Source organism: Myotis nattereri, assembly GCF_964212035.1.
Source record: "Myotis nattereri genome assembly, chromosome: 3".
Lineage (NCBI taxonomy): Eukaryota > Metazoa > Chordata > Mammalia > Chiroptera > Vespertilionidae > Myotis > Myotis nattereri.
In genome coordinates, this window is record NC_138077.1 from 459300 (window position 1) to 482369 (window position 23070).

Here is a 23070-nt window from a genome sequence, read left to right on the forward strand (position 1 = left end):
CCGCATGGGTTTAATTTATATCTTTCTCTAGTTAGCGTGGTTGGATGGGGGAATTTTATTTATTTATTCATAAATATATTTTTGTGGATTTCAGAGAGGAAGGAAGAGGGATAGATAGAAACATCAATGATGAGAGAGAATCATTGATCGGCTGCCTCCTGCACGCCCCACGCTGGGGAGCGAGCCTATAACCTGGGCATGTGCCCTGATTGGGAATTGAACCATGACCTCCTGGTTCATAGGTCAGTGCTCAACCACTGAGCCACGCCGGCCGGATGGGATACGCTATTCAAATATTTATTTATTTAGTCACCAAGATTCACCAAGCACTTGAAACATGGCTGGGCCAGAGTGAGTGTAAAAGTTTAAAATACAAACTGGATTTAAGAAGCCTGTCCTAACAATAAAGTCATAACTTCATAACAAAGTACACATTACAGTGACATGATCTATGGGGGTAAATAACATGCATTATTAAGAGTGATTCCACCTGCTGGCTTTTATTTCTCAATGTGGCCACTGGGAGCCCAGTCTCTATGTGGCTCGTACGATTCCTACGGGACGTGCCGAGGAACCACTTTATGTGGTACAGTGATGCCCACTCTCTCCGGGGTCCCGCACACCCGCCCCCGTGAGCGTCACTTGTTGACAGCCCTTGTCATCATCGAATGTACGTTTCCTCACTTATCTACCCGGTCCCGCCACTAGGACGCCATTTCCAGGAGGCGGGGACTCTGCTTTGCTCGTGGTTGCATCCCTGGTACTTCGACTAGTGCCTGCCCCTCGCTGGGTGCCCGGCGAACTTTGCTGACCAGAGGAAGGGGGCACAGGCTCGGTTTCAGTGAGAATGAGTGAGGCGGGTAAATGACAAACATGAGTCAGCTTAGCTAGATCTCACAACGTAAGTACGGTGGATTGGAAAGGCAAACAGCTGAGTGAAACATACATAAACTCACATAAATGCATATCTAGCCGCTCAAATACACATACACCCACACATGTGCACGTACATGTGTGCATATGTCTCTGAGTGACATCCATCCAAGTCCACGGAACACGCGTGTACTAGTATGTGCGCACACACCACAGACTGTGGCATAGAAAGCAGCTCCCCATGCACACGGGAGCCGGGTGCCTGCAGCTGGAGGGAGGAGGAGCCGGCGGGACGCGGACGCTGCCTGAGAAACACGGATGTTATTTGGATCCACAGACGTGAAGGGGACCCGGCAGGACGGCCGAGGCCGACACCCCTTTCACTGTCTCAGCCCCAACCGCGGACCCCGGGGACGGCGTCCTGGCACCCGAGTGTACGGGAGACCCTGCGCCACGGGGAACCCCTGGAGACCACGGACGCAGAGGAGCTGGCCTCCTGTCTCTGCCCGGAACCATCCCGGGAACCGAGGGAAGGACCTGAGAAACCCACCGTTTCTTCAGGGGGAAACGTCCTGAACGTGCGAAGGCGCTGAGCTGAGCGGGTGACGGGAGGCGGGAGGGGCCGGGTGTGGTGCTGGGCAAGGGATGCAGAACGAGAGACACCCGTGGGCGCCCGCCCAAGCGGGGCCTCTTCACCCGGCCGGCGCGGCTCAGGGGCTGAGCGTCAACCTATGAACCAGGAGGTCGTGGGGGGCGTGCAGGAGGCAGCAGGTCCGGGATTCTCTCTCATCACTGATGTTTCTCTCTCCCTCTCCCTCTCCCTGCCTCTCTCTCTAAAAATCAACAAAAATATATTAAAAAAACAACAACAAAGAGGGGCCGCTTCCCTGAGTTCCCAGCCGGATCCAATATTGTTATTAACGGAGGATCAGGCGTCCCGGCCCAGGTCCCCGCTGTGGCCGCGGGCAGCGTGCTCCACGGGTCAAGGACAGGAGGTCGTGTCCGAGCCGACCTGTCTGCAGGGCGTCACTTTTTTTCCAAATCTGCATTTTTTTCACCTGAATCCCGTCTGTTCAGCAGCCACCCAACGCTGACCTACTAAGCACAAGCCCAGTCGAATACGAAGGAGACAGAAGTGCCTTGGGGGAATTTTACCTTTTACTCTTCACTTTTTAAAAGTTGGAGTTTAAATGTCCCGTTTACATATTCAAACGCATCATCTTCACGCCATCGAAACAGAACCAGTAAATCACCTTCCACAGCAGAGCCGAGGCAGACGCTGCCGTGTGTGCCGTGTCTCAGGGGCCTCTCCTACCGTGGCATTTGGAGACAATTTCCCGCTCCCGATGGGCGATTTGTCTCGGTCCAGAGGAATTAGGAACCAGTTACATAGCTTTTAGGTCACCGAGAGGCGTCAAGAGTTTGCGAGATTCTAGCTCCCGGGGTTCAGTTCAACAAGTGTCTTTCTTACTTTTTTGGTTAATCCTCACCCAGGATATTTTTCCCATTGATTTCAGAGAGAGAAGAAGGGAGGGGAGGGGAGGGGAAGGGAGGGGAGGGGAGGGGAGGGGAGAGAGAAATATCGATGTGAGAGACACAGAAAGGTCCTTTCGTTCAGCCCGGCACAAGCCCAGGCTCAGGGGACCCCTGGGTGATGGGCTGCATGGGGGCAGCCTCGGTCCCTTCAGGGATGGACAGCCACTCACCAGGCGCGGAGCAGCACTTTGGGGGCTTGTCAGCGCGGTGGACCAGCGGCTGCTGGGGCCACGTGGGGCGCGGGAGGGTGAATGCTTTGATCAGGTAGCACCCAGACCTCTCGGCATCACACGGGACACCTCCTGGTGGTTGTGGACGCCCTTGACCAGCGACATCCCCGGGAGCCGGGCGCAGGGGAGGGCCCACCCGCCACGGACCCTGGGCCTGGCTGAGTTGCAGGAGGAACGGGCACTTGCCTCTCTGATCAGGTTCATGAATCTGGGTCCCAGGCGCCAGGGCTGGTGTCGGTGGCACTGCAGGGAGCTGACGGCCAGCTGGGCGGCCCGGTGGGCGGCGACGGCCACCACGTGCACAGCGTCGTACATCAGCGCCGCCGCGGCCTGCGGGAGACACACAGCACACGCTCAGTCCCCAGCACGACTCGCTTCACACGCGGGAACCAAGCTTGGGGGGGGGAGGGGTGCTGGCGAAGGAGCCGGGGTGGGAGGGTGAGTGTGCTGAGCGGCAGGAGGTGGGAGGAGCACCCCGCACCCGGGGTGGGGAGGCAGCACAGACACACGTCCTCACAGCCTCGCACGCCAGGAACCGGGCAGCAGCGGTGGGAGGGCTCTGGGGTCGGCCCATGGTGAGTCTCAGCGAGCAGTTGCCCGATTTTGAGTGAGATCAAGGGGTTGGAGAAGGGCCGTGTGTGGAGGAATCACACCCGGGGGTCCCCCTGTTGGACAGGGTCCCACAGGTCCCGGCGAGGCCCACCGTGGTCTCCACGTGGAGCCAAGCCCCGTGTCCCTGTAAACACGTGGATTCTGCCTCTGTGTCTCAGATGCCTTTTTCCTTCTTACTGACGAGCTGGCAAACAGCAGGTGGCAGCGACTGCAGGAGGTCCTGTGCCAGAGGCTCTGTGGGCGGCTGGTCGACCTGGGGCAGCCCTGGGCGTGTCGTATAGATTCCAGATGAGCACGGAGAGTCCGAGGGGCTAAAGGGCAGCGGGTGCTTCGGGAACAGAGCCAGGACTCAGAACTGGGCTTTGCTTATCCCGAAAGGCCTTGCCGTCTCCACCGAATCTCCATGACCATTGTGTTTCGTCACAGGCTGAGCCGGGGGCACTGAAGACGGCTTCTCTGGGAGCCAGGACCCCAGCGGGTGCCTCCAGTGAGGCAGGGCTCCTGACAACGTCCTATTGGGATGCACCTGAGGGGCCGGAAGGCGGGGCCGCTGAGGTGTGGGGCGTCTACCACCCAACACGGCATCGGTCAGACGGGACTTGGCTCACAACCAGAGGAAGACCCGGCGGAGAACGGGCCCATCCCGTCCAGCCAACGCCAACGCCAACACCAACGCCAACGCCAACACCAACGCCGAGCCAGTCCAAGTGCCGAGAGACACCCACACGTGGTGAAGGGACGACGGAGATGTTCTCTTCTAACCTCAGTGCCTTTTTAAATAACGAGTTTGACTATTTTTGAACTCCATTGACTCAGTAACACTTTTCTTACTTCACTCAGTTTTAACCCTGTTTTTTAACGTTCATATTTTTTCCTTAGTGAAGTCCCTGGGTTTTCCGTCCAGCGCCAAGATGTTTGCACCGGGACTTGGCTCCTTACTTTCAGATTTGAACGTGGTGACACTTACGACAATATTCTTTGCAGGTATTTTTAGTTCCTGGGATTCTAATAAGTGCTTCATAGTTTAACATGTTAAAGAGGAAAAGAGGTAAGTAGGCGGGGAGCAAAACCACATGGGTTTTCAACTTTCAAACATCGAATATATTCATATGGGCAACGGTGCATGCGTGTGCTACACGCAAAAATGACGGTAAGGCTGCAGGGAAATGCACCCTGAGGGACGGGGGAGAAGCATGTAATTCCGGGGATGGCAATTCCATGACAGGGATGGCATTCCTTCAATATTAATCATGATCCGTCTACGGGAAATTCTTGAAATAATACGATTACTTTAGGACAATCTCTGTCTTCACGAATCAGGCCTATTTCTTACTTATACGCCCATTTCTTTCTTTAAACGTTTATGAAACGATTTCAGGGCGACGGGAAGATTTCTCTGTTGACGTCATGAGACTTAGCAGAAACTCAGTCCTGCGTTTGCTCAGTACAGCGATGCCTTTATTAGACCCGTGTTATTGACGGTCTGCTGTGGGCCAGCTCTCCCAACGCCATGTATTGAAGAGACTATCTTTTCCCCGTTGTAGATTCTTGCCTCTGTCATCAGAGAGTAATTGTTCATATAAGTGAGGGTTTCTGTCCGGGCTCTCTCTCTGTTCTGTTGCATTGATCTGTTTTAATGCCGGCACCGCACTGGGTGGTTCATTTGTAATATAGTTTGAAATCAGGGAGCATGAGGCCTCCAATTTTGCTCTTTTTCAAGGCTGCTTTTGCTGTTCAGGGTCTTTTGTAAAATTTGTCATTATTTCTTTCTAGTTCTGTGAAAAAATGCCACTGGTATTTTCATAGGGATTGCATCGAATCACAGATTGCTTTGAACAGTTCAGATAAAATGTTCAGATTCATAACATTTTAATGCTATGCATTCTTTCAATCCATGAGTATGGTATACCCTTCCACTTATTTATGCCTTTTTTTTAAACTTCTTTCACCGATGTCCGATAGTTCTCAGAGTACAGATCTTTCACCTTCTTGGTTAAATTTACTCTAGGTATTTTATTCTTTCTGATGCACTTGTAAATGGAATTTCTTCACTTCTCTTTCTGGAAATTTGCTGTTAGTGTACAGCAAGGCGACATGTTTCTGAACATTAATTCTTATCCATAATTTTACTGAATGTATTCGTTCTAGTAGCTTTCTGGAGGAGTCTTTGGGGTTAATAGATATAGCGTCATGTTACCTGGAAGTAAGGACAGTTTTGCTTTTTCCTTTCCAACCTGGATGCTTGTACTTCTTTTCGTTGTCGACGGCTGAGGTCAGGACTTCTATGTCGAATAATAACGGCAACAGTGGGCATCCTTGTCTTGTCTTGATCTTAGAGGAAAAGATTTCAGTTGTCACCATTGAGGAAGATATTAGCTCTGGGTTTGTCACATGTGGCCTCATTGTGTTGAGGTGTGTTCCCTCTGTACCCACTTTGTTGAGAGTTTTTTTCATAAAAGGATGCTGAATTTTGTCAAAAAATTTTTCTGCATCTATTAAGAGGATCGCATGACTTTTATTCTTTCTCTCTTAGGTGAGACGGTAGTCACCAGCTCCAGGCAGAATGGGCCCCTCCACCCACTGGGCTGGGCACCGGCTCTGCCACCCACTGGGCTGGGCACGGGCTCTGCCACCCACTGGGCTGGGCACCGGCTCTGCCACCCACTGGGCTGGGCACCGGCTCTGCCATGCATCCCCCGCAGGACAGCGCCTGCCCAGGTCACTGCAGGGGTCCCCAAGGGCCTCACACCCCACCTGCTTCCCGTGGGGCCTACGTGGCTCAGCCTCTTGCCTGTGGTTTCCTCATCGATGTAGACACACTGTCTGTAGCTCAGCACAATGACCACACCCCCTCCCGTGGGTCAGTCAGCCATGCCCGTGACGAGGACTTGAGTTTGGCATAAACCGCACCCACCTTTGCTCTTAGTGGTGCCCATGGAGTGCAGGTGACAATGATGGGAGCTCTCGCCTTGTGATAGGGGCTTTGGGGGGGTCGGGGGGGTTGGGGAGGGCGTGCACAGAGGGTCTTAAAACATATTTGAACTCACTGGAATTAGCAACCGGAGAGAAGAGAAAAGCAGCACGTCGCCCCCCGCACCCTCTCCCACGCTACCCCCTGCAGAGCCCCGTCTCCCCGACACTCCCCCCCCCCCGCCCCGCTCCGTCCTCCGCAGCCTCAGGCCACCCCGGCGCCCGGAGCGAAGGGCACGAGTCTCCCTCAGGCCCCACTCGTGGGGAAGCGGGTCGAGGCGCAGCCGGGGGCCACCCAGAGCCACCGTCCCTTTATGTCTCCTTTAATTGGTTCCTCATAAAAAAAAAAAGAAAGTAGAAAAAGAAAAAACACCCCAAGTTAATTTCTCTGCGCTGACATCTTCGTTGTTGGTAAATTGCGTCCTGGAGGCGAGCGTGTGAGTCCCGGCGCCGGGAACAGAGCGAGACACTCGCAATCTGAAACGCTTTTACCTGCCTGGGCCCCGCTCGCATCTTCTCCCCGAGATGAAACTGCTCCTGCACCGAAGGCCCTTTCACAGAAAACGTCCTGCTGTTTCCTGTCTCGCGGGGAGTCCCATTAGAGGCCTCGTTGGTGACAACGAAAGACAGATGATGTCAGCGCGGCTCAGACAGGCTGCTCCATCTCCCTGCTCAGCAGAGGCGCTCCCTGCGGGCGGGGGGCAGGCGCCTGCTGCTCAGGGGTGCCATACCCTACGGAGCTTGGAGTGACGAGGGGGGAGGGGGGCCATGTGGGGGGCGGGGGGCCTTGTGGGGGGCGGGGGGCGTGTGCACAGCCACCGCCGGTGAACCCGCTCTGCCCGCTGGGCGTCCTCTCCCAGGACGGGACGGGGAGGCGGGCAGAGCCAGGAGGCCCTGGTCCTGCTGCACCTTCCCAGGCGGCTCCCTCCCGCCCGCCCACTCCTCCAGGTCGCACTCCAGCGCGAACTCTCCGCCCCTGGTGTCTGCTTGGTCCCCATTGGCCCGACAGTGGCCGGTGGCGGGATGTTTTTAGCTGTTTTTTATCCGAGACCAGTACAGTCAGAAACCCCCAAACAGCAGTCATTTATTTGTTTATTTATTAATCCTCACCCGAGGACATTTTCCACTGATTTTTAGGGAGAAAGAGAGTAAGACAGAGAAGCATCAGTGTGAGAGAGACACATCGATTGGTCGCCTCCTGCACACGCCCTGACCAGGCCCGGGCCGGGAGGAGCCCGCAACCCAGGCATGTGCTCTTGGCCAGAATCGAACCCAGGACCCTTCCGGCCGAAGGCCCACGCTCTACCCACTGAGCCACACCAGCCAGGGCCCCGGCAGCTGTGTTTGACACACCGGCCTCCTTCTCCTCCCTCCTACGAGCCAGGGCACCGGCCATCCACCTTCTCCGGCGGCCGGAGGCACCGGGCCTCTCAGCTGAGCCCTCGGGAGCTCAGACCGTCCCGGGCGACCGCAGGCTCCTTACCGTCATCACGCCGCCCAGCAGGCCGGGCACGGGCGGGGCCTGCAGCCTCTCCAGGGCCCACTGCTCCACGACGGACGACACGCGGGGGCTGTCAGCCTGGAGCAGCCGGAAGCCGGTCATGTTGACGCCGCTGTGCCTGTAGGGCCCCAGGTCCAGGGCAGACATGTCCTGCGGGCGGAGGACAAGGGGGGTGTTCAGTGACGCATCGCAACCGCCAGGCTCCAGCGAAACGGCGCCCGCGGCCCCTCTGCTTCCACGCGACGCCCCCCGGCAGGAAGCAGCTCCGTCCCGTCCATGTCCGTTGTCCGCAGCCTGAGGGCAGAGAAACGGAGGGAGCTGCTGCCCATAGCCCGCGGGCGCCTGGCGAGGCCTGGGAGACCCTGAGAGTCCGGGGCTCGTTTCCAGGATCCTCACCGGGAACTGGCAGGGTCTTTGTGTCCATTTGGATCAATACCTTTGTTTTATTTTATTAAAAAGATTAAAAATTTTTTTTATTGGTTTCAGAGAGGAAAGGAGAGGGAGAGAGAGAAGCATCAGTGATGAGAGAGAGTCATGGACCAGCTGCCTCCTGCACGCCCCCCACTGGGGACCGAGCCCACAATCTGGGCCTGTGCCCTGACCGGGGATCAAACTCTGACCTCCTGGTTCATAGGTCGATGCTCAGCCATGAGCCGCCCCGGCCGGCAATGCCTTTATTTTATAAGGCAGCTGGGGTCTGAGGCACGTGGTCCCCCAGGAAAGACCATCTCTCCTCCCACATCTTCAAAGGAGGGAGATTGGAAACTGCCCAGCATTGGACAGGACGCTCCCTCTGCGGAAAGGACACCGTCCCCCGCGCCCCACAGCGCCCCCCAGCGCCCCCCAGCGCGGGCAGGACGGTGCTCACAGCACCAGCTCGGAGGAGGAACAAAAGGTCCCCCCTCTTCAGGGAGAACAGAAGCTCCCCGCACCTGCAGGAGCACCTTCCTGAGCACCTGCCTGTGTGTGTGTGCGCAGGTGAGTGTGTGCATGTATGTGTGTGTGTGCGCGCGCGCGTGTGCGGGCGGGGCGTGTCTTCACAGGAGAACCTGCTCCCCCCCAGCAAGGTCTCAGGAAAAGAGCCCCCCCTTCCCCCCCATGTTTTCCATCACAGACGAGGCTGAGCCAAACCAGACGTGCACGAGTGGATTCACATTTAAAATAGACACATGTGGTAACCTCACCTTTTCTATAAAAAGGCCAGACTGTGAACGGTGTGATTAAAAATGTATAACCCGTTTAAGTCTAAACCAACCTTTCCAAGTATCATTGAACAGGAAACAGCCTCCATGAAACGCCCTAACAACGCTCTAGCCACGTGGCTCAGTGGCTGCGCGTCGGCTGCGGACTGAGGGGTCCCGGGTTCGATTCCCCGCCAGGGCACAGGCCCGGCTGCGGGCTCGATCCCCAGTGGGGGGCGCGCAGAGGCGGCTGACCCGTGATTCTCTCTCCCTCCCCTCTCCCTTCCTCTCTGACATCAATAAAAAAAAAAAAGTCTATTTAAGAAAAGTCCTACTATGACGTCACTGGGTGAGGAAGGCACCCGCTATCCGAGGTGAAGGGGCCACAGGCAGGAGTCATGTGGGAGCCGTGAGGCTGCGCAGGAGTGAGGTCTGACGGACTCACCTCTCACCCGCTGCCCTTCGCCGAGAGCCCGGAGCAGAGGGCAGGACTCCGAGAGCTCAGCGCTGCGCCAGCTCAGGGCCAGGAGAGGCGCGCTGCCCTCCCGCTGCCCTCCCGCTGCCCTCCCGCTGCCCTCCCGCTGCCCTGACGCTGCCCTCCCGCTGCCCTCGCGCTGCCCTGACGCTGCCCTCCCTCTGCCCTCGCGCTGCCCTCCCTCTGCCCTCCCTCTGCCCTCCCTCTGCCCTCCCTCTGCCCTGACGCTGCCCCTTCTCTCCCCTGCGCAGTGGGCGCCCTCTAAGCTTTAACACTCACGGGGAAGGACGGCGAGAGCACGAAAGCAAAGCTGGGCGGCGCTCAGACTAACCAGGGGAAGGCCTGAAATCAGCAAATTTAAAGGATAAATCCCAAGAAGAGCGACTCCTTTGTCACACTCAGTAAACGGAAGGAGCTACTGCAGCCAGAGGAGGGCGGAAACTTCCAGACGCCCACGGGTCCCTCGTGGTGCAGCAGCCCAGGGACTTGGGGAGCTAAGAGGAGCCCCGAACGGGGCGCGGCCAGGCTGGCCTGCGGCCGAGCTTCCACGCCGGGAGAGGGCGGGAATCCAAGGCCTGGTCCTCAACGTCCTTGGAGTGAGGAGGAGAACCGAGACGTGGGGACACCTGTCCGCTCCCCAGGGGTCCCCCCGGAAGACCAGCCTCCTGAGGTCCCCTCGCTCCTCCTCCTCCTCACGTCTCGGCAGGACCGGAGCGTCGGGCGGGTCCCGCTGGGGACGCTGGGACGCCCCGGGCAGGTGGCCGGCCGCCGGGGGGAAACCCAGGGGCCCCTGGCGGTGGGAGGCCGCGTGTGAGCAGCCACACGGTTCTCAGGTCCCTGACGCTCCCGACAGAGCAAGCGGCCGCGATGCCACCGGGGAGGACGCCCACGGGACCAGAAACGTGGACTCAGAACCTCCGCCCAAGCCCAGGGCGGTCACCTGACAGCTCCCCCGCTGCCCTCTGCACCCTCTGGCCTCAGACACACCCGAGCCAGGACCTGTGTGTGACGCTGCCTGGTCCTGGTTCCGAATCCCTTATTTCCCCCGCCCGCCAGCCCACTTGCCAGGCGTCCTGGGCAGATGGCACCCTTACCGACCCCCCAGAGTCTGAGTAGATCGCAGTCAGCACATCTTTTTGGATTAGAGCAAAGGCTGGGGCTGTGTTTTCTTCTCATGTAAGTGGTGTGTGTGCGTGTGTGTAAGTGGTGTGTGTGTGTGTGTGTAAGTGGTGTGTGTGTGTGTGTGTATAAGTGGTGTGTGTGTGTGTGCATGTGTGTGTGTGTAAGTGGTGTGTGTACGTGCGTGTGTGTGTGGAGAGGGGTGGGGGCCTGTGTGGCTGACTTTTGAAACTGGATGAATGAGAGCTATCACACCATTTTGAGGAGTTAAACACCCCAAACCATTCTCCCTTAATCTGGTCATCTCTCAACATCTAGGGTGTTACAACTTTTAAAAACATTTCTCAGTCTGAGGGTCGAGCTCTTTCTTAGGTGCAAAGTGTTCCATGTGCCAGCATCTCCCAAGCTGCCCTCCTGAATGGTCCTCAGACACCGACAGCGACCCGTCCTGACCCAGCTCTCCTGGACGCGGGGGGAGGGGCGGGACCAGGTCCGATCACAGAACCAGGACACAGCGTGCCTCCCGTGCACACGGAACGCGGGGTCGAGGCTTCTTATGAGTGGTTTGCACGTCGGCAGCTTCCACGTGATGGAAGTTTCACGTTAACCCCTTCCTGGATGCACGTGTGTGGAGCTGGTTTAAAGAAAGAGAGAAGCGTGCTCCTCCGCGTTCCTGGATTTAGAGGATTCTAGAAGAGTCCGTCCCAGCCCCATGGCAAGGGCTGCCTCGGACGGAGGGGCTGCCTCTGAGACACGGGGTGCTCCTGTCACGGACGCATGTCTGTGGTCACGGACGCGTGCCTGTGGTCACAGATGCGTGTCTGGGGTCACGGATGTATGTCTGTGGTCACACGTGTCTGCGGCCACGGATGCGTGTCTGGGGCGTGCTTACCAGGGTGGTGAAGAGGTAGTGGTAGTGCTCGGTCATCATGCCCATGAGCAGGATCTGCAAAGGGAAGCAGGGGAGGGATCAGAGACAGGCGGGCGCGGGGCACCCAGACTGCGGAGGCGGCTCGGACAGCTGGGAAACGGGACGGGAAGGAGCGCGGAGAGTCCAGCAGACGAGGAACCGGAGGGACCCATGGCTGAGGCGGGCCAACACCCGAGCCACTGACTCCATCCGAGGCCTGGTCACGGCACCGTGTTCGACTCGGAACGAAGTCATTGGACTCAGGATCACATTTAAATATAGTTTGTGCAGCCCTGGCTGGTGCTGCCCAGTGGATAGAGCATCGGCCTGCGGACCCAAGGGCCCCGGGTTCGATTCCGGTCAAGGGCACGTTCCTCGGTTGCAGGCTCCTCCCCTGCCCGGGCCCAGGTCAGGGCGCGTGCAGGAGGCAACCCATTGATGTGTCTCTCTCACATGGATGTTTCTCTCTGCCTTTCCCTCTCCCTTCCTCTCCCTAAAAATCAATGGGAAAATGCCCTCGGGTGAGGATTAAAGAAAATCAACTTCCTGCTTGGACTTGTCAGTCACGGCAAAGGGTGGCCTCCGTGCGACCCGGTTTCTGAGTGACCCCAGGCGTGGATACACGCCCGACGGGTCCTCGTAGCTGATGCGTTTGTCATCTCGCCCGAGTGGGGCTCCCACACGCTGAGTTAGCCATGCGGGTGCGCAGATGCCCTAGGTGAGGGCTGGAGGCCCTGCCTCTCTGAGACGCCCCCCCAGCCCCCCTCCCCTCCCCCCCCCGCCCCCCGCTGCTCCCACAGAAGGAGAAGAGGACTTGGCGAGGAGAGGGAAGGAGGGGGTGTCCTCACACAGGTCTCCCACGGCCTCTCCAGCCCGACCTCAGGGACCTATTGGCGTCTGTGGCTTCAGACGTGCCGTGCGTCTCCTCTGTGGTTGGCGAGGAAGGGAAGAGAGCGGCGGCGAGAAGGACACGGGTCCGCGGGAGACCTGGTGGCTTGTTACGCTGTGGCCCTCCCTTGGGATTTCTGGAAATGTGTCTCCTGAGAAGCAAAAGCGGCTCATGGTCTGGAGGTGAACGTTGTTGCTCAGTCTCTGAAACCGGAACCATCACCTTCCTCGGGGCAGGTCCCCTGAAAGCACTGTTGGGGGAACTGCCTGGGGGTGGGGTTTCTGAAGGTCAGCACACAGCCCTCAGACTCGGACGCATCCCGGACGCCGTGAGAATCGGCCCCGGCAGCTGTGCAGCCAGAGGCTCCGAGATGCCACCCCAGGGAACCCCGAGTCCCTAGGATTTCTGAGGTGGAGCCGGGGTTGGTACAGCCCTTTGCAGCCACGTGGAGAGCCGCTGCTCCATGGGAACAGGGATGTTTGCGTGAAGAACAAAGACGGCCATGGCTTCCAGTGAAAGATGCACCGAAGGGTCCGGGCAGAGGCCACCTCGCCGCGAGAGTCCCGGGAGGGGCCTGAGATGCGATCGGAGTGGTTCCGCAGGAGAGGGGGTGACGCAGGAGAGGGGGTGCGGCGATAGCACACCCGCCACGGCCCACGCCCTCGGCTACCGCGGACACGGAGGGGTACCCGCCGAAGGTAACGCCATGAAGATCAGACAGATGACAGGAGACGCTCCCCATGAATCATGGGCCCGCGGCGTGCAAGTCGCTCCTGCGGTGATAACAAGCCCGGCTCACGGGGTCTCAAAGGGTAGAGCTGCTCCAGGGCCATCAATAACCCAGCGCCACGCGCGCCGAGGCCTCGTTAGCCGGTCCCTGATCTTGGCGGAGCATCAGGAGCGAGCCTGCTGGGCCGGCCAGGAGCCCAATTTCTCACTCAGTCATTAGACAGTGCAATTGCCGAGACCAGCTCTTGAAAGGGAAACGGACAAGTTTTATGTTAAGACGTGGAGCCGGGCACGGAGCTTTAAAACATTCTTCCTGGAATTGAGAGCAAAACACAAAGGCACCCGAGCTTTCGGCTGCACACCAGGGCTGGTGTTTCTTTTTAAACTTCATTTTGGAGGTGTTTAATCACCCATGGAGGGCCTAGGCCTTTTAAAAAAATTGATATTGTAGCCTTGGCTGGTGTAGCTCAGTGGATAGAGCATCGGCCTGCGGACCAAAGGGTCCCAGGTTCGATTCCAGTCAAGGGCATGTACCTTGGTTGCAGGGTCCTCCCCGGCCTGGGCCTTGGTCAGGGCTCGTGCAGGAGGCAACCCACCGATGTGTTTATCTTTCCCTCTCTCTCCCACTCTCCCTAAAAATCAGTGGGAAAATATCCTCGGGTGAGGATTAACAACAACAACAACAACAAACTGATGTTGTCGTAGTTTCACACAAAACGAAAAGATCTAAAATATGACCCCCCAAACATGAAGGTGGGAGGGGAGTAAAAGCGTGGTCCTTGTAGAATGTAGTTGGACGTACATGCCTATCGACCTCACACGGGCTGCTGTCGACACGGAGTGGTACACGTTACCCTATGGGAGCCACAAACCAAAACCTATGAAAGACACAGAAAATGAAGAGAAAGGAACCCAGCAAAACACTGAGGAAAACCAGCAAACTGCAAAGGCAATCAGTAGAGGAAAGGAACAGAGAAAAACCACAAAGACAACAAAGTGGCAACAAGCACATACTTATCAGTAGTCACTTTAGATATAAATGAATTAAATGCTCCAGTAAAAAGACAAGGGGTGGATGAATGGACTAAGGAACAAGACTGGTCTATGTGCTTCTTGTAAGAGCCTCACTTCAAGTCTAAGGACACACGCAGACGGAAAGCGAAGGGATGGACAAAGGTGTTGCACGCAGATAGAAATGAAAAGAAAGCTGGCTTAGCAGTCCTCATAGCCGACAAAATAGTCTTTAAAACAAAGAATGCAAAAAAAGGCATTACATACCGATAAAGGGGTCAGCCCCAGGGAAGGCCGTACCATCATAAATATCTATGCACCCCGTATACAGGCACCTCAGTATAAGAAGTAATTATTAATAGACGCAAATACAGATATTGACGGTCATCCCATAATAGTAGGGGTTGTTCTGCCCACTCACGTCAATGGATAAATCATCCGGACAGAAAATTAGTAATAAGATAACGGCTTTAAATGTCATATTAGACATTTATAGAAAAGTTCATTCAGAAACCGGATAAAGTTCTATTTCAGGCGCACAAGCCTCAATACATTCAAGAAGATTGAAATCCATCAAGCACCCTTTGCGACCACAGTGGCGTGAGACTAGAAATCAACAGCGGGAAGAAGACGGGAAAGATGCGCACACACGTGGAGCCAACACCAGGCGAGGAAGCAACCGGCAGGTCCAACGGGAACTCAACAGGAAAGAAAGAATGACCTTAAGACAAATAATGAGAAACTCAACTTCCCCAAACTTCTGGGACACAACTAAGTCAGTTCTAAGAGGAGGCTCGTAGCTACACAGGTTCAAGAAACAATAAAAAGCTCAAATAAACAACCCACCTTTCCACCTAAAGGAACTGGGAAGAGAAGAACCACCAGCAGGGAGGACTAATAAAGACCGGAGCGGCTGTAAACGCCACAGAGATGAAAACACACCAGTGGAAACGGCACTGAAGTTGGGGGCTTGCTCTTTGAAAAGATACAAAACTGACAAACCTTCAGGCAAACGCTCCAGGAAAGAAAGCGCTCAAGTCACTGAAGTCATAAGTGAACGAAGCTACAGCCGACACCACAGAAATATACGGGGTCATTGGAGAATGCTGTCCATGGCTGCCTCCCCGCCCAGGGGCAGCCTGGGGGTACGGATACGCGTCCAGCAGCGCACGACCTGCCAGGACCGAACAGGAAGAAACGGCAAATCTAGACAGACCGATTCCTAGCAACGACACGGAAGCAGGAATCCAAACACTCACCACGAGCAAAAGCCAGAGGGTGTCACAGGTGAATAAGACGTGAGATGCTTTTTTGAAAAGCAACCATTCAACTTATTATTTTTATGAGCATTTTATTGTCATACCTGGAGGCCAATATCCATTCGATATGCCCCTTATTCAACGTCAAGAAAGAGCTACGAAGATGCATGAAGAAGCAGCTAATAGGTCTCCTGCTTTTTAAAAAATATATATTTTTATTGATTTCAGAGAGGAAGGGAGAGGGAGAGAGAGATAGGAACATCAGTGATGAGAGAGAACCATGGACCGACTGCCTCCTGCACGCCCCACACTGGGATCGAGCCCGCAACCCGGGCCTGTGCCTTGACCGGGAGTTGATGCTCAACCCCTGAGCCACGCCGGCCGGGCTAAGAGATGGTCCTTTAATGGCCTGTCGTCCGAGAGCAGAGCACTTACAGGGGGGAGCGCTGCAGTCACACAGGGTTTTCCCTCTGTAGGTTGTTATTTCAGCTACAAGTCACTAAGGGATTAAGGAAACGTCCTATCAGGATAAATGTCAGCTCTCCCAGTAAAAGCATAATCGGGAAATGAAGTTTCCTAAGAGTTCTTTGCCAGGCCGCATCTCACCCCCGTGCCCAGGCCGCATCTCACCCCGTGGCCAGGCCGCGTCTCACCCCGTGGCCAGGCCACGTCTCACCCCCGTGCCCAGGCCGCGTCTCACCCCGTGGCCAGGCCGCGTCTCACCCCGTGGCCAGGCCGCATCTCACCCCCGTGCCCAGGCCGCATCTCACCCCCCGTGCCCAGGCCGCGTCTCACCCCGTGGCCAGGCCGCGTCTCACCCCGTGGCCAGGCCGCGTCTCACCCCCGTGGCCAGGCCGCGTCTCACCCCCCGTGGCCAGGCCGCGTCTCACCCCCCGTGGCCAGGCCGCGTCTCACCCCCGTGGCCAGGCCGCGTCTCACCCCCGTGGCCAGGCCGCGTCTCACCCCCCGTGGCCAGGCCGCGTCTCACCCCGTGGCCAGGCCGCGTCTCACCCCCGTGCCCAGGCCGCGTCTCACCCCGTGGCCAGGCCGCGTCTCACCCCGTGGCCAGGCCGCGTCTCACCCCCGTGGCCAGGCCGCGTCTCACCCCGTGGCCAGGCCGCGTCTCACCCCGTGGCCAGGCCGCGTCTCACCCCATGGCCAGGCCGCGCAGCACGTGCTCGTTCAAGGCCACCCCCAAGGTCTCCCCGATCTGACTGATGGTGAGAAATGACGCCCCTCGTTGGTGTAGGTTCCAAACACGGGCTCGGCGAGGGCTGAGGGTGGTAACCACAGGAGACCCACCTCCACCTCCGCGCCCCACCCACAGCCGCGAGGCACAACTTACGCCAGGAAAGAATCCACGCACACGGCTGCGTGACTAATCGGCGGTGCACTCGCCTCCCACAGCGGGAAGCCAGGCGTTAAACGTGCATCTTCTCTCGGACTTGCTTTTTATTTTTTATTTTTTTAATCCTCACCGAGGCTATTTTTCCATGGATTTTGAGAGAGAGTGGGAGAGAGAGGGAAAGGCAGAGAGAAACACCGATGTGAGCGAGACACACCCAACGGGAAGAATGTTCCAGGCGTTGGAACTGCAAGTGGAGAGGCGGGAAGCAGGGAGAAGACGGGCGCCCGGGACCAGCCGAGCGTTGCTGGCGGAGGCTGGGGCTGGCACCGAGGGAGAGAGGCCTGGGCAGGTCATGCCGGCCACGGGTTTTGGCATTAAGAGCAGGCTCCATCTGCCCTGGCCGGTGTGGCTCAGTGGATAGAGTGTCGGCCTGCGGACTGAAGGGTCCCGGGTTCGATTCCGGTCAAGACCACATGCGCAGTCACAGGCTCGATCCCCAGTAGGGAGTGTGCAGGAGGCAGCTGATCCATGATTCTCTCTCTTTCCCTCCCCCTTCCTCTCTGAAATCAATAAAAGAAATACATATTGAACATAAAAAGAGCAGGTCCGTCCATGCCCATGGCGGATGAAATTATTACTGACTCTGAGCTTCACATTTCATTTGCAAAATCAGGGTGATACCATCACATCCAGGCTCCTTGTGTGACTGAGGGGGGTGGGTGCTGCCAGCCATCCTGCAGGTCAGTTTCCTGTGCTTGTCTTGGCCTAAGTTCTCCACCAGCCAGGCCTGGGGAGGGGGTGGGATGGCGCTCGTAGGAGCCAGCAAGGGGCAGTGGTGGTGCGGGGGAGCCAGGAGCCCGACGGGTCCCCAGGGCAGGCTGGGGGGGTTCCCCGCTCAAAGTGCAGAGGCTGATGAGGCACTTGGTCCCGACCAAGCCCTGAGTCTCTGCAGCTGAATCCAGTCTTGACATTTGAATTTCTAACTAATTTTTGGGAAATAACTTTGCAGCTTCTCATCACACAGCACTGTTCCTTCTGAATAGAAATAATTGCTTCGCTGGGTGCTCAGCGCGACCAAGAATAACGCAGCCCCCCCCGCCCCCTCCCCTCTAGTGAATGTCAGACGTCTTCCCCAAAGTGCACGCGAGGACTTGTTCTCTGAGGATCATTACAAAGTGGTCAGAGAGGATGAAGGCGACGGGGGATGGAACGTGTGCTGGAGAGAAGGCCAAGCCTCCCGGCCCGAGAGGACGTCTCAGGGGTGAGAGAAAAGCTATTTATATGGATTCGTCTGAGCGGCGGGCTGCATTTTCCCCAGAAATCCAGGAGCCCCCGGGAAGACATGCTCACCCATGGACCCGGGGGGGTGGGGCGGAGGATTTAAAGAGAAAGAGAGAGAGAGAGAGAGAGTGAGAGAGAGAGAGAGAGAGAGAGAGAGAGAGAGATGCTTAAGGGCCTTGCAGGGCCCCGTCTCCGCTCCCCTCTGCACACCACCCACCTGCGTCCGTCCCGCATGCACACAGGACCAGCGGCAGGGGCTTTGGCGAAGACGTCTGCGGTCCCGGGGCCCTGGCCTCCTAATGGGTCCGAAAGGGCCACTTCCAGCCTCGGGGCGGCCGGTGCTGGGGCTGCGCTGGGGAGGCCGGACGCGATCCTGGGAGAGAGCAACGCGTGTCCTGCCGCGCGCCCCCCCTCCCGCCCCTCACCTGCTGCAAGACCTGGGCGGTCGTCTCCAGGGAGCAGTCGAAGACCACGTGGAACTCGCGGGCCCCCTTCATCTCCTTGAGCAGGGCCTTGGCGTCCTGGGTCCCGGGGGGCAGCTGCCGGATCCGGAGCCGGAGGTTGTGTCTGGAGGGGGCCTTGATGAGCTCCTGCAGGCGGATCAGACCTGCAGAGGTCAGAGGACACGTGTTCATTCCAGCATCTCCCATCATCCCCGAAAGGTAGCCAGGGGCCCGTCCAGGTCACACTGCTGACGGCACGCGTGTGGTTCCTCTGCCCAGGCGGATGCACTGCGTGGCCGCGTGTGGGGGACGCGTGGCTGTGTGTGTGGGACGTGTGGTTGCGTGTGGGGGATGCGTGGCTGTGTGTGGGGGACACGGGGCCGGGACGCGCACTCTCCCAAGCACACCAGGAATGCATTGGGGTGCAATCATCCTCTGCAGCTGACACCCCACACCGGTAACAAATGACGTCCGTGCCCCTCACACGGGCGTAAACAGGAAGTGGCTCCGTGCGACAGGGAACACCTGCCCCTCCACCAGCCGGGGGTGGGGGGACTTCGTGGGCTGTGACCCCTGGGGGCCCCGCCAGGGTTTCTCGGTGACGAGGTTTCCCGGCTGAGGAGCCGGTGGCCCTAAGTCAGGGGTTCACAACCTGTGGGTTGCGACCCCTTTGGGGGTCGAATGACCCTTTCACAGGGGTCGCCTAAGACCATCGGAAAACACCTCTATAATTACATATTGTTTTTGCGATTAATCACCATGCTTTCATTATGTTCAATTTGTAACAATGAAAATACATCCTGCATATCAGACATTTACATGACGATTCATAACAGCAGCAACATGACAGTGATGAAGTAGCCATGAGAATAACGTTATGGCTGGGGGTCACCACAGCATGAGGAGGCGTATGAAAGGGTCGCGGCGCCAGGAAGGTGAGAACCGCTGCCCTGAGTGGTGGCGTCCTCCCCACGGAGCCTCCTTAGAAGCGGCTCCTGGGCTCTCGCTGACGGGGCGGCGTGTTGACGTGGGGAATCCTTTCTCCATTAAAGTAAAGAGGCCACAGACGCCTCAGAGACGGCGGCGAGGGAAGCGAACAGCCTCTAACCCCCTCCTGCCGCCTGTAGGGAAGGGCGCGGCCCACGCTGGCGGGATGTGTGCTTTCCCGCGAGTAGGACTGTGAGTGGCGCTGGCTTCTGTTTGTTTTTTAAAATATGTTTTTATTGATTTCAGGGAGGAGGGAGCGGGAGGGAGACAGAAACAGCAGAGAAGAGAGAGGATCACTGATCGGCTGCCTCCCGCGCGCCCCCCGCTGGGGATGGAGCCCACAGCCTGGGCCTGTGCCCTGACTGGGGATCGAACCCAGGACCCTTCAATCCGCAGGCCGATGCTCAGCCCCTGAGCCACCCCAGCCAGGGCTGGCCGCGCCGGTTGTTAACAGAAGTGCATATGGGCGCGACGCACAGTCACACCCGGCTCCCCGTTACCTCGGCCGCGCTGTCGACTCAGTTGGCCACGCCCGTCACGTCGCAAAATTGACTTTTTAAAAAAAATTACACAGCTCTGTGCCCTCGGGAACTGTGGGCTTCGGGAACCGTTGGAAACGCTGAGCTTCGTCACGTTCAGATGGAAACGGCGGCGTGCGTGGTGGGAGACGCGGCCGATGGCCCGACGCCAGCTGCCCGGCTGCACGCGCGGCCTTCGTCTCCTGGTTTCCAGCTCTTCCCCCCAAAGGCACATCCTTCAGGCTCCCACGTCCAGGGGTTCCTCCAGGACCAGGCACAGGTGGCGCTGACGGACGAGTCCAATGGGAGGGCGAGGATGCAGGAGGCGGGAGCCCACGGAGCCTCCCGCTCAGCACCCCCCTAAATGCTTCAGCCTGAAACTGGATGTGAGCTGGCTGCCTTCCTGGCACCTGCTTCTTGTCAAGTCAATCAACACGATGGAAGGCGCTCAGGGCCAATCAGGAGCACCGGCCTCCTCCCGACCCACCTGTCCGATGCGCACTCAGGGCGGGACAGGACCAGCCGAGGACGGGAGCCCCTGAGTCCTCACGGCTGCCCGTGAAGCAAGCGCCGCTGTCTCCGCAGAGCAAGGGAGCAAAGCCAGGCCCCGCAGTCAGTGGCTCCTGAGGGCCCTGGGGGAGCGGGAGGGGCGTGGACCCCACTGTCCTCAGGGAGCCCGCTCCCCGACCTCCCGTCCGCGTCCCCCTCACACACAGAGACAGCTGTGCCGGGAACAGGCGCAGCTGAGTTATCTGATGAGACGGGAACTGAGAGACAGGCACCCCCCACTCTTCCTTCTTTTTTAAAAAACATATTTTTATTGATTTCAGAGGGAGGAACAGAGAGAGAGATGGAAACATCAATGATGAGAGAGAATCATGGATCACCTGCCTCCTCTAGGCCTCCTAGGGGATCGAGCCCACCACCCAGGCATGTGCGCTGACGGGAATCGAACCCGGGACCCTTCGGTCCGCAGGCCGATGCTCTATCCACTGGGCAACACCAGCCGGGCCATCCTTCCTTCTTCCCTGCCGGCTGCTCCGCGTCCCCTGGCGTTTCCTACCCTCCTGCTCCGCCATCTCTCTCTCTCTCTCTCTCTCTCTCTCTCTCTCTCTCTCACACACTCCCCTGGAGCAGGACCGCAGGGAGGTCCGTGTGGGCCTCACAGGAAACAGGAAGCATTTAAAACGCGCGCGAGCCCTGCAGGGCCTGCTCTATCGCGTGGCGGACGGAGCGCCAATCCTGCGTGTCCTCCTGTCACGCTGACGCGCGCGCAGCTGTTTGGCATTTAAAGCTGAAACGTTTCCTCGCTCCATTGGCTTTTAGAAACACTAACGTTTCCGGGGCTCCCTGTGCGCCAGGCCCCCCGCTAATGGCCGAGGGTGTGCGTGGACACGTGGCGCTCCGGTCCTCACGCCGCACAGGACACGGGCGGCCGGCTCTCGCCCTGGATGGGCCTGGGCTGCTGCCTGACTCCAGGGACGGTGAGCGGGGCCCACGGAGAGGGCAGCTCACGCAAGGTCGTGTCCGGGCTTAAACCTCTCGACGCCCAATCCAGGCTCTTGTCACCAAGTCAGGCGGCTCCTGACTGAGGCTTCAGATCACGGAACAACTGACTGAATTACTAACTAGCTAGCTAACTAGTTAACTGACTGACTAACTAGCTAGCTAACTGACTGACTAGCTAACTAACTAACTGACTGACTAGCTAACTAACTGACTGACTAACTAGCTAACTAACTAGCTCACTAACTAACTGACTGACTAGCTAACTAACTAACTAACTGACTAAGTAGCTCACTCACTAACTGACTAACTAGCTCACTCACTAACTGACTGACTAGCTAACTAACTGACTAACTAGCTCACTAACTAACTGACTAGCTAGCTCACTAACTGACTGACTAGCTAACTAACTGACTGACTAACTAGCTAACTAATGGACTAACTGACTGACTAACTAGCTAACTAACTAGCTCACTAACTAACTGACTGACTAACTAACTAGCTAACTAACTGACTAACTAGCTAACTAACTACCGTTGTAAGCAGGTAACTGCAGAAAGGAATGGAGGAAGGGCTCGCTCAGCGGGAAGCCTTCGACCTTCACTTGGCAAAGAGGCTTCGTCAACGCCCCCCCCCCCCCCCCCCCCGAATCAGGGTGACGGCAACTCTCCCGGCCATTTCACAGAAGTCGGTTATTTCATCACCAAGAGGACGGGGAGAAGAGCACCCGTACACGACCAGGCTCGCGGACTCGGTTTCCCTCCGGAAGAGCTCACGCTGGGCCCCACCTCGGCTTGGTCTGCACGGGAGTGTGTGCAGAGGACGGGCCATGGAGGGGTGACAGACCCAGGTCCCGGGGACGAGCAGCGGGGACAGGGCTCGCCTTCCCTCCGAGCACGTGTCTGCGTGGAGGAAGCCTGCCCCTCCTTGGCCGGCCTGGTGGGAGGTACAATTCAAAGGGCTTTTTTTAAAAACTGTTTTTACTGGTTTCAGAGAGGAAGGGAGAGGGAGAGAGAAACATCAGTGATGAGAGGGAATCATTGACTGTCTGCCTCCTGCGTGCCCCTCACTGGGGATGGAGCCCCAACCAGACCTGTGCCCTGACCAGGAGTCGAACCCTGACCTCCTGGCTCACAGGTCGACGCTCAGCCCCTGAGCCTCGCGGCCGGGCGGCGTTCCGTGGTCCGTGTTTGTGACTGTCGTGCGGTGACAACGGCAGGTCCTCCTCTCGGGACACGCGCTGTGTTTAGGGGTGAATGTGTCATAAGGTATTTCTCGTCGTCCCAGTCGCTGCAGCTGTTTTCACAGCGAGAACCACAGGGACGAGGCGGCGAGGCCGCGACAGCCCGGAGCCCGGAGGGAGGGGGTGCGGGACCTCCTGGTCCACGGTCACAGCTTCCCCCAAGTTCCCATCTTCCTAAAGGAAGAGGCAGCCTGCCCGGCGGGGCCCCTGCTTACAGCGCCGGCCTCGGACTGAAGGGTCCCGGGTTCGGTTCTGGTCAAGGGCACGTTCCTTGATTGCAGGCTCGAGGCCCAGTCGGGGCCGTACAGGAGGCGGCCGGTCGGTGATCCTCTCTCATCAATGTTTCCATCTTTCTATCCCCCTCCCTTCCTCTCTCTCCAAAAAATAAATAAAAACTTTAAAAAACAAAGAACAAGGCAAACCTGCAGCTGTGAAATCACACAGGCCTC

General features: G+C 57.6%; 1 protein-coding gene across 1 annotated transcript in view; it reads right to left on the reverse strand.

Moving 5' to 3' along the window:
* GRIK1 (glutamate ionotropic receptor kainate type subunit 1) overlaps positions 1–23070 on the reverse strand; it is a gene marked incomplete at its 5' end in the record, with an annotated part of 111016 nt that overhangs the window by 43055 nt on the left and 44891 nt on the right. The window contains 4 exons of the mRNA XM_081088525.1: positions 2826–2969; positions 7705–7872; positions 11390–11443; positions 18350–18531. Coding sequence (XP_080944651.1) covers positions 2826–2969; positions 7705–7872; positions 11390–11443; positions 18350–18531 — 548 coding nt within the window. The remainder of the gene's footprint in view (positions 1–2825; positions 2970–7704; positions 7873–11389; positions 11444–18349; positions 18532–23070) is intronic.